Below are 14008 nucleotides of genomic sequence, written 5' to 3' on the forward strand. Positions count from 1 at the left end.
GGAGCAGGCTGATTGACACCAGGTGTGGCCAGGAGCCAATCAGCCACAGCTGAGGGGAAACAGCGCCCAGGGAGAAACACAGGAAACAGACAAAATAAGAGCGCTGACAGGAAACACTACACACACACACACACAGAGGAAACAAAGACAAATGCAGAGGGAAAAACTAAAACATAGACAAACTGTCAGAGGCAAGCCTGAGAAATATCACAGGCACGTAAAATCATTTTTTTCTACATTCTCCCACCAGAATGTATCTTTTTTATTTTTAAAATTATTAAATTTATGTCAGAATGTAAACTAATTTTGGTAGTATTTAGTTGAAATATTTTTTTTAAAACACTCAAATATCTTAATACATGTTTAAGAATGGGCTGATTGACACCAGGTTTGGCCGGGTGCCAATCAGCCACAGCTGAGGGCATTCTCCTACCAAAATGTATCTTTTTTATTTTAAAAACATAACATTTATGTCAGAATGTTAACTAATTTTGGTAGTATTTAGTTGAAATATATTTTTTTAAACACTCAAATAACTTAATACATGTTTAGGAATGGGCTGATTGACACCAGGTTTGGCCAGGTGCCAATCAGCCACAGTTGAGGGCATTCTCCTACCAAAATGTATCTTTTTTATTTTTTTTCATTTTAAAAACATAACATTTATGTCAGAATGTTAACTAATTTTGGTAGTATTTAGTTGAAATATATTTTTTTAAACACTCAAATAACTTAATACATGTTTAGAACTGAGTGCAAGACTTTAAACAAGATTAGTGTAATTCCCCACATGGCCAGCAGAGGCCGCCATCGCTCCAACTCTCACTCGCCAGCAAAGAACAAGCAACACTGACATCTTTTTGTAGTTACATTTATATCATTTGTATCTTTACATACAGTTGAAACACAAAGCACACAATGCTATCAATAAACCAAAACTATAAAAAAAAAAACAACAAAAAAACATATGATTGTCACTTACTGCCACAAAAACCAAAACATACAGGCAATAAATAATCTACAGAAATCTGTACAATATGCACAACAAGAGTAGATAGAGTGGGAGTGCAAATAAAGCTTGGCGTCTCCGTACAGAAAACAAAAGTCAAAGCAAACGCAGCGAGACACCAGTCAGCACTTTACACAACATTTACAAAACTTTTTGGGAAACGCATCGCCGGCCGAAGAGGAGAAGAAGAAGAAGAAGAAGAAAAAGGAGCTTGTTTCATTTTGTACGCACAAAGCATAAAACATTCCCGTTCCGTAGATTCCGTTTGGCGCTCCTCCCGGGATGAGCAAGGCATCGGCGCAGGTCGTCAAGGGGAGGAGCCAAGTTGGCTTAAAAGGGGGCGGAGCCAAGAATAATAATGTGTGTGTTTGTTGGGTTCGAACCCAGCACACTTGGCACGTCGGACACGTCAAAAGTCTTTGCAGTCTCTGTCAAGGAGTCGTAGTTAGCCGGAGTTCAAGTACTCCAGCGCCACCTCGTAACAGAACTTGTACTGCTCCTGCAGGCAGGAACACCTCAACATCAATACAGTTCTTGTTCGCTTCTTTGATGTTTGTTCGCATCAGTTTGTTGACTTCTATAGTATGTTTGTCAATATCAATAAAGTTATTGCTGTCTATATGTTTGTTAACATCAATAAAGTTATTACTGTCTATATGTTTGTTAACATCAATAAAGTTATTGCTGTCTATATGTTTGTTAGCATCAATACACTTCCAATTTACTTCTATAGTATGTTTGTTAATATCAATAAAGTTATTGTTGTCTATATGTTTGTTATGTATATGTATGTTGTTTGTTGACATCAATAAAGTTCTTGTTAAGGTCTGTGATGTTTGTTAACAATAATAAACTTCTTGTCAACGTCTATGATGTTTGTTAATATCAATAAAGTTCTTGTTAGTGTCTATGATATTTGTTAACATTAATAAAGTTTTTGTTTACATTTGTGATGTTTGTTTGCATCAATAAAGTTCTTGTTAACGTCTATGATGTTTGCTAACATCAATAAAGTTCTTGTTAGCGTCGATGATATTTGTTAACAATAATAACGTTCTTGTCAACGTCTATGATGTTTGTTAACATCAATACAGTTCTTGTTAAGGTCTATGATGTTTGTTAACATCAATAAATTCTTGTTAAGGTCTGTGATGTTTGTTAACATCAATAAAGTTCTTGTTTGCGTTTGTGATGTTTGTTTGCATCAATAAAGTTCTTGTTAACGTCTATGATGTTTGCTAACATCAATAAAGTTCTTGTTAAGGTCTGTGATGTTTGTTAACAATAATAAACTTCTTGTCAACGTCTATGATGTTTGTTAATATCAATAAAGTTCTTGTTAGTGTCTATGATATTTGTTAACATTAATAAAGTTTTTGTTTACATTTGTGATGTTTGTTTGCATATAGTTCTTGTTAACGTCTATGATGTTTGCTAACATCAATAAAGTTCTTGTTAGCGTCGATGATATTTGTTAACAATAATAACGTTCTTGTCAACGTCTATGATGTTTGTTAACATCAATACAGTTCTTGTTAAGGTCTATGATGTTTGTTAACATCAATAAATTCTTGTTAAGGTCTGTGATGTTTGTTAACATCAATAAAGTTCTTGTTTGCGTTTGTGATGTTTGTTTTCATCAATAAAGTTCTTGTTAACGTCTATGATGTTTGCTAACATCAATAAAGTTCTTGTTAGCGTCGATGATATTTGTTCACAATAATAACGTTCTTGTCAACGTCTATGATGTTTGTTAACATCAATACAGTTCTTGTTAAGGTCTATGATGTTTGTTAACATCAATAAATTCTTGTTAAGGTCTGTGATGTTTGTTAACATCAATAAAGTTCTTGTTTGCGTTTGTGATGTTTGTTTGCATCAATAAAGTTCTTGTTAACGTCTATGATGTTTGCTAACATCAATAAAGTTCTTGTTAAGGTCTGTGATGTTTGTTAACAATAATAAACTTCTTGTCAACGTCTATGATGTTTGTTAATATCAATAAAGTTCTTGTTAGTGTCTATGATATTTGTTAACATTAATAAAGTTTTTGTTTACATTTGTGATGTTTGTTTGCATATAGTTCTTGTTAACGTCTATGATGTTTGCTAACATCAATAAAGTTCTTGTTAGCGTCGATGATATTTGTTAACAATAATAACGTTCTTGTCAACGTCTATGATGTTTGTTAACATCAATACAGTTCTTGTTAAGGTCTATGATGTTTGTTAACATCAATAAATTCTTGTTAAGGTCTGTGATGTTTGTTAACATCAATAAAGTTCTTGTTTGCGTTTGTGATGTTTGTTTGCATCAATAAAGTTCTTGTTAACGTCTATGATGTTTGCTAACATCAATAAAGTTCTTGTTAGCGTCGATGATATTTGTTCACAATAATAACGTTCTTGTCAACGTCTATGATGTTTGTTAACATCAATACAGTTCTTGTTAAGGTCTATGATGTTTGTTAACATCAATAAATTCTTGTTAAGGTCTGTGATGTTTGTTAACATCAATAAAGTTCTTGTTTGTGATGTTTGTTTACATCAATAAAGTTCTTGTTAAGGTCTATGATGTTTGTTAACATCAATAAAGTTCTTGATAAGGTCTATGATGTTTGTTAACATCAATAAAGTTCTTGTTAACGTCTATGATTTTTGTTTTTCATCAATAAAGTTTTTGTTAAGGTCTATGATGTTTGTTAACATCAATAAAGTTCTTGTTAAGGTATATGATGTTTGTTGACATCCCAAAAACGTGTGTTAAGGCCAATGATGTTTGTTAACATCCATAAAGTTCTTGTTAACATCTATGATGTTTGTTAACATCAATAAAGTTCTTGTTAAGGTCTATGATGTTTGTTAACATCAATAAAGTTCTGGTTAAGGTCTATGATGTTTGTTGACATCAATAAAGTTCTTGTTAACGTCTATAATGTTTGTTGACATCAATAAAGTTCTTGTTAACGTCTATAATGTTTGTTGACATCAATAAAGTTCTTGTTAAGGTCTAGGTTTTTTTGTTAACATCATTAAAGTTCTTGTTAGCGTCTATGATATTTGTTAACATTAATTAAGTTCTTGTTAATGTATGTTTATTAACATCAATAAAGTGTTAGTTAAGGTCTATGAAGTTTGTTAACATCAATAAAGTTCTTGTTAAGGTCAATGACGTTTGTTAACATCAATAAAGGTCTTGTTAAGGTCTATGATTTTGTTAACAGCAATAAAGTTCTTGTTAAGGTCAATGTTTGTTACCATCAATAACATTTTTGTTAACATCAATAAAGTTTTTAAGGTCTATGATGTTTGTTAATATCAATAAAGTTCTTGTTAACAACTATGATGTTTGTTAACATCAATAAAGTTATTGTTAACGTCTATGATGTGTGTTGAAATCAATAAAGTTTTTGTTATGTTTTATGATGTTTGTTAACATCACAAAAGTTCTTGTTAAGGTCTATGATGTTTTTTAACATCAATAAAGTTCTATTTAAGGTCAATGATGTTTGTTAACATCCATAAAGTTCTTCTTCACATTTGTGATGTTTGTTAACGTCAATAAAGTTCTTGTTAACATCTATGATGTTTGTTAACATCAATAAAGTTCTTGTTAAGGTTTATGATGTTTGTTGACATCAATAAAGTTATTGTTAAGGACTATGATGTTTGTTAACATCAATAAAGTTCTTGTTAGCGTCTATGATATTTGTTAACATTAATAAAGTTCTTGTTAACGTATGTTTATTAACATCAATAAAGTTCTAGTTAAGGTCTATGATGTTTGTTAACATCAATAAAGTTCTTGTTAAGGTCCATGATGTTTGTTAACATCAATAAAGTTCTTGTTAACGTCTATGATGTTTGTTAACATCAATAAAGTTCTGGTTAAGGTCTATGATGTTTGTTGATATCAATAAAGTTCTTGTTAACGTCTATAATGTTTGTTGACATCAATAAAGTTCTTGTTAAGGTCTATGATGTTTGTTAACATCATTAAAGTTCTTGTTAGCGTCTATGATATTTGTTAACATTAATTAAGTTCTTGTTAATGTATGTTTATTAACATCAATAAAGTGCTAGTTAAGGTCTATGATGTTTGTTAACATCAATAAAGTTATTGTTAAGGTCAATGATGTTTGTTAACATCAATAAAGGTCTTGTTAAGGTCTATGATTTTGTTAACATTAATAAAGTTCTTGTTAAGGTCAATGTTTGTTAACATCAATAACGTTCTTGTTAACATCAATAAAGTTTTTGTTAAGGTCTATGATTTTTGTTAATATCAATAAAGTTCTTGTTAAAATCTGTGATGTTTGTTAACATCAATAAAGTTCTTGTTAACAATTATAATGTTTGTTAACATCAATAAAGTTATTGTTAACGTCTATGTGTGTTGAAATCAATAACGTTTTTGTTAAGTTTTATGACGTTTGTTAACATCACTAAAGTTCTTGTTAAGGTCGATGATGTTTGTTAATATCAATAACGTTCTATTTAAGGTCAATGATGTTTGTTAACATCCATAAAGTTCTTCTTAACATTTATGATGTTTGTTAACATCAATAAAGTTCTTGTTAACGTCTATGATGTTTGTTAACATCATTAAAGTTCTTGCTTGCGTCTATGATGTTTGTTAACATCATTAAAGTTCTTGCTTGCGTCTATGATGTTTGTTAACATCAATAAAGTTCTTGTTAGCGTCTATGATTTTTGTTGACATCAATAAAGTTCTTGTTAGCGTCTATGATATTTGTTAACATTAATAAAGTTCTTGTTAACGTATGTTTGTTGACATCAATAAAGTTCTTGTTAAGGTCTATGATGTTTGTTAACATCAATAAAGTTCTGCTCACCAGCAGGTCCACCATGTTGGGCTTGTTGTTCCTCAGCGTCTTGACGGCATGAAAGACGTCGACGGCGCGCTGATGCTGCAGCATCTCGCACACGATGCTGATGGCGCAAAACGTGCCGCTGCGGCCACCGCCATTCCTGAAAGCAACACACAAGCATAAAGATGTCTTTAGCGCAACGTTGCTCATTATTTCCCATTTTTGGATAAATATCTAAACGTAATAGCTGCTAAAAATGGCAAATACCTAATTGTTTTCTTATTTTGAATAGTCAATGCCTTGATGGCGCTACCTGCAGGGAAAAGAGGACTGCAGCTACGACTCCTGCAGAGGGGGCAGTCTCACAAGTTAATTCAGGATTTGATGTTAAGTAACTCTATAATAATGTATGTAAGGTCATTGTTTATTTGTAAAACTATATTTAAAATATCCTTAACATATTATAGAGTTTTGTGAGTTAAAAACGTGCCTTTTTGGAGTTTTTTTTTTGATGGGTGCTTTAATTATTCAGCCCACTACAAACAGCAATGCATTACTAATCTGTTCCCATACCATTTTATCCAAAAATGTAACATTTTGTTATCATAAAATCTTGTTATATTGCTTTTTTGTGGTCTTTAAATGAGGATTTTCCTCATAGTACTACTTTGACTAAAGTTTACGTAATTAAAAAAATTACTCAATTTTTTTTAATTTTGCATAATATGCTTATGAAATAGCAAACAAATACACAAAGAGAACACTCATAATAAAACCATCTTTAAAGTGACATTAAATTACAAGATATTGTATATGTATTTCTCAAAATATGACCATCTTTTTTAACATATTAACCTTAAAATGTTGCATGTTCTTTTCTTCATAAAATTACCTATTTTATTTTCACAATATTATTTTTTTTTATTGTAATATTGTTTGTGTTCATTAACTACTCAAACCCCACTCTTACCTAAATATCAGATTTATTGTTCTTTACTTTTGTTTGCCATATTACATTCAGCTTCATTATAAATTACAATTAGTATTACTATCTCAAAAGAATTAAACTTTAAAATGACATTTATGCTCATAAAAATACTGAATTGTTCCCTGTTTCTTGTGCTCATTACTGTTCAATCAATCAATCAATCAATGATGATTTATATAGCCCTAAATCACTAGTGTCTCAAAGGGCTGCACAAACCACAACAACATCCTCGGTAGAGCCCACATAAGCACACACACTTTTACTTTTTAGTGTATCCCAAATAAATGCTAGTATGACGTTGATGGGTAAATACAAAGTAATTTAAACTGGTCATATTTTTCACAAAATGTTATTTTATTTTATGTGTTGTTCATCTTTTTCCATGAATTAGATGTTATTTTGTTTTGTTAATCTTTTTCCATTAATTTTATTTTATTTCATGTTTTGTTCATCTTTTTTCTAAGAATTGTATTTTATTTGTTTTGTTCAACTATTTCCATGAATTTTATTTTATTTCATGTTTTCTTTATCTTTTTCCATGAATTTTATTTTATGTTTTGTTCATCATTTTTCCCCCCAAAATATTTTAGTTTGTGTTGTTCATCTTTTCCCATGAATTTTTATATCATTTTATGCTTTGTTCATCTTTTTCAATTAAATCATATTTTATTTTATGTTTTGTTCGTCCTTTTCCAAGAATTGTATTTTATTTGTTTTGTTAATCAATTTCCATGACTTTTTTTAAAATTTATGTTGTGTTCATCTTTTTCCATGAATTTTATTTTATGTTTTGTTAATCTTTTTCTATAAATTTTATTTTATTTTCTGTGTTGTTCATCTTTTTCCATGAATTTTATTTTGTTTTGTTCATCTTTTTCCATCAATTTTATTTATTTTATGTTTTTTTCATCTTTTTAGATGAATTTTATTTAGTTTGTTTCGTTCATCTTTTTCCAATAATTGTATTTTATTTTATGTTTTGTTCATCTTTTTCCCAAAATTGTATTTTACATTGTTTTGTTCATCTTTTTCCATGAATTTTTATCTTATTTTATGTTTTGTTCATCTTTTTTCATGGATTTTATTTTATTTAATGTTTCGTTCATCTTATTCCATGAATTTTTTTTTATGTTTAGTTCATCTTTTTCAAAACAAAATATTTAGTTTTGTTTTGTTCTGTTCATCTTTTTCCATGCATTGTATTTTATTTTATGTTTTGTTCATCTTTTTCCATGAATTTTATTTTAATTTATGTTTTGTTCATCTTTATCCATGGATTTTATTTTATTTTATATTTTGTTTATCTTTTTCCATGAAGTGTATTTTATTTCATGTTTTGTTCATATTTTGCCATGAGTTTTATTTTATTTTATGTGTTGTTCATCTTTTTCCACAAATTTTGTTTTATTTTATGCTTTGTTGATCTTTTTCCATTGATTTTATTCTATATGTTGTTCATCTTTTTCCATGAATTATATTTTATTTTAGTTAATCTTTTTCCATGACTTGTATTTATTTTATGTTTTGTTCTTCTTTTTCGATGAATTGTATTTTATGTGCTGTTCATCTTTTTTCATGAATTTTATTTTATTTTATGTTTTGTTAATCTTTTTCCAGAGTTTTATTTATTTTATGTTTTGTTCTTCTTTTTCCATGAAGTATATTTTATTTCATGTTTTGTTCATCCTTTTCCATGAATTGTATTAATTTTTATGTTTTGTTCATCTTTTTCCATTAATTTTATTTTATTTTATGTTTTATTCATCTTTTTCCATGAATTTTATTTTATTTTATGTTTTGTTAATCCTTTTCCATGAACTATATTCTATTTTATGTATTGTACATTATTTTCCATGAATTATATTTTATTTTATGTTTCGTTCATCTTTTTCCCTGAATTGTATTTCATTTTATGTTTTGTTCATCTTTTTCCATGAATTTTATTTAATTTTATGTTTTGTTCATCTTTTTCCATGAAGTGTATTTTATTTCATGTTTTTTTCATCTTTTTCCATGAATTTTATTTAATTTTATGTTTTGTTCATCTTATTCCATGAATTTTATTTTATTTTATGTTTTGTTCATCTTTTTCCATAAATTGTATTTTATGTTTTGTTAATCTTTTTCCATGAACTATATTATATTTTATGTATTATACATCTTTTTCCATGAATTATATTTTACGTTTTTTTCATCTTTTTCCATGAATTGTATTTTATTTTATATTTTGTACATCTTTTTCCATGAATTGTATTTTATGTGTTCTACTTTTTCTATGCATTGTATTTTTTTAATGTTTTGTTCATCTTTTTCCATTAATTTCATTTTTTTTGTGTCTTGTTAATCTTTTTCCATTCATTTTATTTCATGTTTTGTTCATCTTTTTCCATCAACTTTATTTAATGTTTGTTTATATTTTTCCAATAATTTTATTTTATTTTATGTTTTCTTCATCTTTTTCAATGAATTTAATGTAATTCAATTTTTTTCAACAGAATACTTACAGTAAACACAGTGGTACAAAAAACAAATGACTTGGTGCAGTGATGCTCGTCGTCCACTAGATGGAGATGTTCAATCTCTAACAGCAGTCATTGTGTTGATTGTGTGGCAGAACTTACAAACAGTGGACCACGGTGCGGCCTTCTCCTCCATCGTACTCGTCCTGCCACTTGACCACCTGTCGGATGAGCTTGAGGAAGGACCGCTTGGACATGGGCGTGTCTCGGTACATGGGCCAGCCCAGGAACTGGAACTGCTGCACCATGCGGTACCCGTCCTGAGGCTGCAAGAGGACAAGCCCACATGGACGTTGAAACACGGAGAGTGTGTGATGCAGACAGAGCTGGATGGATGAGCGCGTCCATCGACCAGTTGATGGATGAGCACGGTTACCGCGGGAGACGACAGGTAGTTAAGCCGTCTGGGATCCAGACGCCGTGAATCACACTCGGAGATGCCGATCGATACTTCCTGTCAGCGATCAGGCGTGATGAGATTGTGCTGGACGCTGCACGATGGCACCTCTGCTGGCCGGAGCACGCAATGGCGGTCTTAGATGGAGCGCCACAGGTAGGCAGGAGCTTGTTTAACGAATTTAAGGCAGGGGTCGGGAACCTTTTTGGCTGAGAGAGCCAAGAAGCCAAATATTTGAAAATATATTTCCGTAAGAGCCATACAATATTTTTTTTAACACTGAACACAACTTAACGCGTACATTTTTAAGTAAGACCATAAATGTGGAGGGGGCGTGGCCTGCAACGAAGCAGCTTGTTGCCAGGACCGGCCTCGAAATCAGCGACAGGTGCGTAGATGGCCCAGCTGGGCCTGGTTATCTAATCACTCTGTTTATAAGCAGCAGCTAGGAGGACGGACGGGGTCGGGGCTGGAGCCAGAGTGCGAGCGAGAACGAAAGAGAAGAAGACAAATGCTGGAAAGCAACTGAGAGACTTACTGAAAAATAAAACGATATTGTAACCCTGAAACAGGCTCTCATGTCGGTGCCTGGTGGTCTGAAGAACCCCACACAAACCAATAATCAATAACTTACTTCTTACTATTAACGCAACTTCTTGAACATAAAAATGCATGAGAATGTTTCATATTTTGAACGTTATTTTTTCCTTTCAAGTCGAATTATTCATTACTTGTCGTAATAAGCAGCGGCAGCTCAGATTTATCCGAGAGCCGGATGCGGTCATCAAAAGAGCCACATCTGGCTCGCGAGCCATAGGTTCCCTACCCCTAATTTAAGGTGACTAATGACTCAGTATTGTTTAACACCAATAAAACACTCGTCAAAGATCCTCTATATCCGAGGTCTTCAACAGGGGTCCGCGACCCTGAAGGGTCACCACTTCATCTGTTGACGACCCCTGCTCTATCAACCCCAGATCTTCTATAGAACAGGTACATGTAGCACGAGTGGTACCCAGGCGCCATCTAGCGGTACGCCAAAGAATTACTTGATTAAAGTACAGTGTTTTATTTTCCTATATTCAAAGACAGTGTTATTGTTTAAACTGTGTGTAATGTTACATTGGCCAGCAACACGTGACAAAGAAGTTGGGAAAGGTGGCAAATAAATACTGAAAAAGTTGAGGAATGCTCATCAAACACTTATTTGGAACATCCCACAGGTGTGCAGGCTAATTGGGAACAGGTGGGTGCCATGATTGGGTATAAAAACAGCGTCCCCAAAAAAATGCTCAGTCATTCAGAAACAAGGATTGGGAAACGGTCACCACTTTGTGAACAACTGCGTGAGAGAAATAGTCAAACAGTTTAAGAACAACAATTCTCAACGGGCTATTGCAAGGAATGTAGGGATTTCACCATCTACGGTCCATAATACCATCAAAAGGTTCAGAGAATCTGGAGAAATCACTGCCCATAAGCGATGATTTGAATCGACCTTCTACTGCATCAAAAAGCGACATTAGAGTGTAAAGGATATCACCACATGTGCTCAGGAACACTTCAGAAAACCTTTGTCAGTAACTACATCTGTAAGTGCAAGTTAAAACTACTATGCAAAGCCAAAGCCATTTATCAACAACACCCAGAAATGCCCCTGGCTTCGCTGGGCCCGAGCTCATCGAAGATAGACTGCTGCAAAGTGGGAAAAGTGTTCTCTGGTCTGACGAGCCCACATTTCAAATAGTTTTTTGGAAACGGTGAACGTCGTGTCCTCCGGACTAAAGAGGAAAAGAACCATCAGCACTGTTAAAGGTGCAAAGTTCAAAAGCCAGCATCTGTGATGGTCTGGGGGTGCATTAGTGCCCAAGGCATGGGTAACTTACACATCTGTGAAGGCACCATTAATGCTGAAAGGTACATACAGGTTTTGGAACCACATATGTTGTCATCCAAGCAACGTTATCATGGACGCCCCTGCTTATTTCAGCAAGACAACGCCAAGTCACTTGTTACAACAGCGTGGCTTCATAGTAAAAGAGTGCGGGTACTTTCCTGGCCCGCCTGTAGTCCAGACCTGTCTCCCATGAAAATGTGTGGCGCATTATGAAGCGTAAAATACCACAACGGAGACCCCGGACAGTTGAACAACTAAAGCTCTACATAAAACAAGAATGGGAAAGAATTCCACTTTCAAAGCTTCAACAATTAGTTTCCTCAGTTCCCAAACGTTTATTGAGTGTTGTTAAAAGAAAAGGTGATGTAACACAGTGGTGAACATGCCCTTTCCCAACTACTTTGGTACATGTTGCAGCCATCAAATTCTAAGTTAATTATTATTTGCAAAAAATAAAGTCTATGAGTTTGAACACCAAATATGTTGTTTTTGTAGCATATTCAACTGAATATGGGTTGAAAAGGATTTGCAAATCATTGTATTCTGTTTATATTTACATCCAACACAATTTCCCAACTCATATGGAAACGGGGTTTGTATATAAATATATATCATTATAGATAGACTTAAGCATCATAGACACTGTAGAACGAAGCTCAACGGCTCGGATCAGCGTCTGACGGCGTTGTCGTTAACAACAGAAGGACTTGGCCTCTGCACAGCTTGAAAGGACAACGGCGGCGAGTGAGTGGGACGTGTGAGGCAAAGAATAAATTGTCGCTCAGTGTAGAACACCAAGTAAGTAAAAGTTCTTGGAAAAAAAAAACGTTAAAACAAGTAAATTCTGGCCTTGAAAGAAACGTACGCGTGCTGCATTGTAGATGCGGAATATTCTGCTGATGATGTCCTCCTCCAGGTCCGCGGACACAAACTCCACCTGGATGAGACCGTGGCGATGGACTCCGTTTTCTGGCCAATACTGAGGACACAACTGGGGGAAGGAGACACACAACAACACGACTTATTTAGTTATCAACACGGGCATGAAAATGTTGGAGGGGAAACCTGAGTGAATATGAAAGCAGCTCAAATAAAATAAAATAAAGATGTTGACGTGTGCTTGATGCTATCGTCAGATGCACTTCCTGCCTTTCCACCTCAGCGGGCTACAGTGAGAATATTGAATGAAAGCACTTCCTCCATCCTCACCCAGGGAGGAGTGTGTGTGTGTGTGTGTGTGTTCTGGCAATTCTGACATAATGGGGACATCGCTCTGTTCCGACCTTTAGGGGACCCATGACGGTATGGGGACCAAAAAACAGGTCCTATAAAGGGAAACCTTTTTAAATGATAGTCAGATCCATTCTGAAGATGCCTTAGTTCAGTGGTTCTTAACCTGGGTTCTATCAAACCCTAGGGGTTCGGCGAGTTGGCCTCAGGGGTTCGGCGGAGCCAGTGAAGACACACCCGACTCATCCATACTTGCCAACCTTGAGACCTCCGAATTCGGGAGATGGGGGGGTAAAGTTATTGTTGGTTATAGTATGTTTATTAACATCAATAAAGTTATTGTTGGCTATTTGTTTGTTAGCATCAATACACTTCCTGTTTACTTCTATAGTATGTTTGTTAATGTCAATAAAGTTTTTGTTGGCTATATGTTTGTTAGCATCAATACACTTCCTGTTGACTTCTATTGTATGTTTGTTAACATCAATAAAGTTATTGTTGTCTATATGTTTGTTAGCATCAGCATCTATCGTATGTTATTCACATCAATAAAGGTATTGCTGGCTATATGTTTGTTAACATTCATACACTTCCTGTTTACTTCTATAGTATGTTTGTTAATATCAGTAAAGTTATTGTTGTCTATATGTTTGTTAATATCAATAAAGTTATTGTTGTCTATATGTTTGTTAACATCAATAAAGTTATTGTTGGCTATATGTTTGTTAGCATCAGTACACTTCCTGTTGACTTCTACAGTATGTTTTTTCACATCAATAAAGGTATTGTTGGCTATATGTTTGTTAACATTAATACACTTCCTGTTTACTTTGATAGTATGTTTGTTAATATCAGTACAGTTATTGTTGTCTATATGTTTGTTAACATCAATAAAGTTATTGTTGGCTATATGTTTGTTAGCATCAGTACACTTCCTGTTGACTTCTACAGTATGTTTTTTCACATCAATAAAGGTATTGTTGGCTATATGTTTGTTAACATTAATACACTTCCTGTTTACTTTGATAGTATGTTTGTTAATATCAGTACAGTTATTGTTGTCTATATGTTTGTTAACATCAATAAAGTTATTGTTGGCTATATGTTTGTTAGCATTAATACACTTCCTGTTTACTT

General features: G+C 33.1%; 1 protein-coding gene across 1 annotated transcript in view; it reads right to left on the reverse strand.

Annotated features, from left to right (window-relative positions):
* Positions 1 to 886: 886 nt before the first annotated feature.
* Positions 887 to 14008, reverse strand: part of LOC133568022 (receptor-type tyrosine-protein phosphatase mu-like) — a 610514-nt gene continuing 597392 nt past the window's right edge. The window contains exons 31-34 of the mRNA XM_061919713.1: positions 12507 to 12632; positions 9450 to 9613; positions 5865 to 6000; positions 887 to 1508 (exon numbers count right to left, since the gene is read on the reverse strand). Of these exons, the coding sequence (XP_061775697.1) occupies positions 1455 to 1508; positions 5865 to 6000; positions 9450 to 9613; positions 12507 to 12632 (480 nt within the window). The 3' untranslated portion in view covers positions 887 to 1454. The remainder of the gene's footprint in view (positions 1509 to 5864; positions 6001 to 9449; positions 9614 to 12506; positions 12633 to 14008) is intronic.

Source organism: Nerophis ophidion, linkage group LG14 (genome assembly GCF_033978795.1).
Source record: "Nerophis ophidion isolate RoL-2023_Sa linkage group LG14, RoL_Noph_v1.0, whole genome shotgun sequence".
Classification (NCBI taxonomy): Eukaryota; Metazoa; Chordata; class Actinopteri; order Syngnathiformes; family Syngnathidae; genus Nerophis; species Nerophis ophidion.